We start from the raw sequence: 3586 nt of genomic DNA, 5'->3' as shown, positions 1-3586 counted from the left end.
CTTCAAATCTAGGCTCAAGCACACCTCAGATTTCTTTTATAATTGGTTTCAGTACCATATTTCTTTTCTCCCAAGTTCTTATATCTCTTTTTCACATTTATTGGCATGATTGTTTCATGTACCTCTTTCTCTCCCATGAACTGTTTCCATTGCCTGTGCTAAGAATAAGAACGTGGTAGGTGCTCCATAAATATTTAGGAAGATTTGAATGGAGTTCTGAGGTTTCTGATGATACAAAGTAGAATCTGCAATGTGGCATGAAAAGGCACAGTGTGAATGAGAGGCCTCAGTGTGTCTTGGGGCTGAGGCTTAGAAGATCAGTGAAGCCCAGGTATGAGCCACTGGACCGGTCAGTGTCCCAGTAGGTGGGCTAGGCAGAAGTATGAGGTACTGGGTCAGTCAGTACAGCCTGAGGGGTCGGGAATGGGCCCAGATATGAGGTGCTGGATCTGACAGTGTCAGAAGGGGCAAGGCCAGGACCAGATATGAGGCATTGGGTCTGTCAGTATTGGAGGAGACGGGGCCAAGGCCAGGTAGGAGATATGGGTCTTTCATTGTTCAAGGAAGTGTGCGCGGGCACAGGTATGAGGTGCTGGACCTGTAAGTCTGAGGAGGGCATGGCACAGATATGAGATGCTGGATCTGTCAGTGTTCAAAGAGGCTGTACACAGGTATGAGACACTGGGTCTGTTGATGTCTTGAGGAAATGGGATTTGGCACAGGTATGAGGTGCTAGCTCTTGCTGTCTGAGGAGGCTAGGCCTGGCATAGGTATGTGGCGCCGGGTCTGTTGACATCTGAGGAAGCCAGATTTGACACAGGTATGAGCTACTGGGTCCGTCAGTGTCTGAGGAGGCCGGGCATAGGTATGAGGCGCTGGGACTGTCAGTGTCTGAGAAGGCTGGACCTGGCACAGTATGAAGCACTGGGTCTTCTGGTGTTTGAGGAGACAGGGCCAGCCATGGTAAAGCCTCTGGTTGTCTTGCGACTCTGTTATAGTCTGCCCTGTGGGTCACCCCAAAGAGTTGCCAGCACCTGGCCTACTGTCTTGCTTCTCAGAGGTGGGTTGGACCCAGGCCCTCTGAGCTGCACCTGTGGAACAGCATTGCTTTCAATGGGCAAGTTTTGTGGCAGGAGGGAGAGGGGAGGGTATGCCAACTTTTCCTCAGCACCTTTTCCTATCTCTCTTAGTGGGTAGGAGGACGCTACTCGCTGTGGTCAGCCATTGGACTCTCTATTGCCCTGCACGTGGGTGAGTGTACTTCTGTTTTGGGAGACAATGGTGAAGGTCTACAATTGGGAAAGGGTCTCGTCCCTGAGTCCCTTCCTGTCACCACAGGCCTCTTTGCCCTTGGCTGGAACATTTTTTTTAGGTCAGGAGGGAAGGCCTGCCTTTTCTTTGGGGCTTACAGGTTGGCCTTTCTCTTTACCCTTCACAACTGCAGTCCTGTTTGTTTCCCATGTGAGGCCGAGTTAGATCCACTTTTGCACATAGAGCTAACTCATTAGAGAGGCTTTCTGCAGGCCCCAGTCCTCCCAGGTCCTATTTCTGGCTCTACATCTAGCTTTTCCCTGGTTCCAGAAGGGCATAGGGCATGACCATTTATGTTGATGCTGTGCTTTTGTGTTGCAGGATTTGACAACTTCGAGCAGCTGCTCTCGGGGGCTCATTGGATGGTAAGTGCTGAGGTTTGTGTTCTCTGACAAGTGCTGGCCAGAGATGTGTGGTTAGTCCAGCTCCCTCCCTCTCTCCCTCCCTAGCAGCTGCTCACCCTGTTCTCATTTCAGGACCAGCACTTCCGCACGACGCCCCTGGAGAAGAATGCCCCCGTCCTACTGGCTTTGCTGGGTATCTGGTACATCAACTGCTTTGGGTGTGAGACGCACGCCATGCTGCCCTATGACCAGTACATGCACCGCTTTGCTGCCTATTTCCAGCAGGTACCAGATGCCAGGCCAGGCCTTGGGGTCAATGGGGCCTGTGGAGGACCTGGGAGCCCTGCGAGTCCAGGTGCCCAGGTTCCTGCCCCTCCAGGGGCCCTTTCCCCATTATCCTTGGGCATAACCGAGGCCCACCTCTGCTCCTCATCTCACAGTGAATCTTTGCATCCAGAGTCTATTCAAGCAGAGTGTCAGCTGAGTTTGACTACCATGGGAATTTGACTAGTTATCATGGTCCTCTGGCCAGTCAGGCCCTGGCTTGGCTCAGGGCATGTTTCTCAGCTGGGTCTTTTCTTCCTTGAACGTCACTCTGTGTGCCTGCAATAGGGATGGGCCACAGGTTGGGACTCCTATGGCTTGTATACTGCCAGGAAAGCAAGTTCATAGTCAGTGTCCCTTGCTTTGTCCCTCCAGAAAAGCAAGTTCACACCTAGTCTGTGGTGCCTCTTTGGGCTACGCACAGCTCTCTGCCCACCCCTGGAATTTCCGGAGCCCCCAGAGCCCCTCCTCCTCGTCCAGATTCTGCTCTGGGCAGCACTTGCATATCTGTCCCTGCTTTTGTTTAGCACAAACCCAGTCTTTACCCTGCAGCCTTTGGGCAGGATGACAGATTTTCACCAACACCTGGAGGTGAATCCTGTGGTCGAAGGAAGGGCAAATGTGCCCCAAGGCCCAACATCTAGTTGAGGTGACAGCCCTCAAAGGCTGTCCACTCTGGATGCCATCCGGCTTCTCTCTTAAGAAATGAGTTGAAGATTTTGTGGCCAATTTCTACTCTTAAGGAGGTCCTTCTGGGACCTTCATACCCACCTTCTCCTGGTCATGGGTCCTTCCTGCAGAGTGATTGAAGCTAGAAAGCTCGTGAGCCTGTGTCCTTACAGGTGAGGGGAGGTAAAAGGGTCATGCCTATGGACATCTCACAGGGCCAGGACAGGGCAGGTATGCCTGATGCCCCCCAGGCAGGATTTGGGCATAGAAGCGAGACTTGCAGATAGAGGGCTGTGTTTCCATCCCCATTCCAGGGTGACATGGAGTCCAATGGGAAGTACATCACCAAGTCCGGCACCCGTGTGAACCACCAGACAGGGCCCATTGTGTGGGGGGAGCCAGGGACCAATGGCCAGCATGCGTTCTACCAGCTCATCCACCAAGGTACGGTCCATCTGGCCTGGGCACGGGTACTGCTGGGGAGGGAGAGGGCCCACCAGCAGAGACTTCTTATTAGGCCGTATGGTGGCTATGGGCTGGGGTAGACGCCTGGGTGACCATAGTGTTCTTCACAGGCACCAAGATGATACCCTGTGACTTCCTAATCCCAGTCCAGACTCAGCACCCTATAAGGAATGGTTTGCATCACAAGGTAAGAACCCCTGTCCAGACCCTCCTCACACTTTCTTAGGTTCACATTATACCCAGACCTCTTAAAACCTGATGCGTTGTTTGGCAGATTAGGTTTCTATTCCTGCTATAACAAATTACTGTAAACTTAATGGCTTAAAACAACACCCATTTATTATCTTCGTTTCTGTGGGTCTAAAGTCCAGCAGGTTCTGCTGGATCTCTGCTCAGGTTGGGACCAAGGTCTAGTTTCCTTGCTGGCTGTCAGCTGGGGTTTATTCTCAGCTTCTAGAAGCCACCCTGGCTCA

General features: G+C 52.3%; 1 protein-coding gene across 1 annotated transcript in view; it reads left to right on the top strand.

Annotated features, from left to right (window-relative positions):
* Nucleotides 1-3586, top strand: part of GPI (glucose-6-phosphate isomerase) — a 21592-nt gene that overhangs the window by 14578 nt on the left and 3428 nt on the right. Inside the window, exons 10-14 of the mRNA XM_011371840.2 lie at nt 1191-1251; nt 1633-1676; nt 1788-1940; nt 2963-3092; nt 3224-3300. Of these exons, the coding sequence (XP_011370142.1) occupies nt 1191-1251; nt 1633-1676; nt 1788-1940; nt 2963-3092; nt 3224-3300 (465 nt within the window). The remainder of the gene's footprint in view (nt 1-1190; nt 1252-1632; nt 1677-1787; nt 1941-2962; nt 3093-3223; nt 3301-3586) is intronic.

The sequence above is a fragment of the Pteropus vampyrus genome, unplaced genomic scaffold (assembly GCF_000151845.1).
Source record: "Pteropus vampyrus isolate Shadow unplaced genomic scaffold, Pvam_2.0 Scaffold196, whole genome shotgun sequence".
NCBI classification, from domain to species: Eukaryota; Metazoa; Chordata; class Mammalia; order Chiroptera; family Pteropodidae; genus Pteropus; species Pteropus vampyrus.
This window is presented reverse-complemented; position numbering and strand designations above follow the sequence as displayed.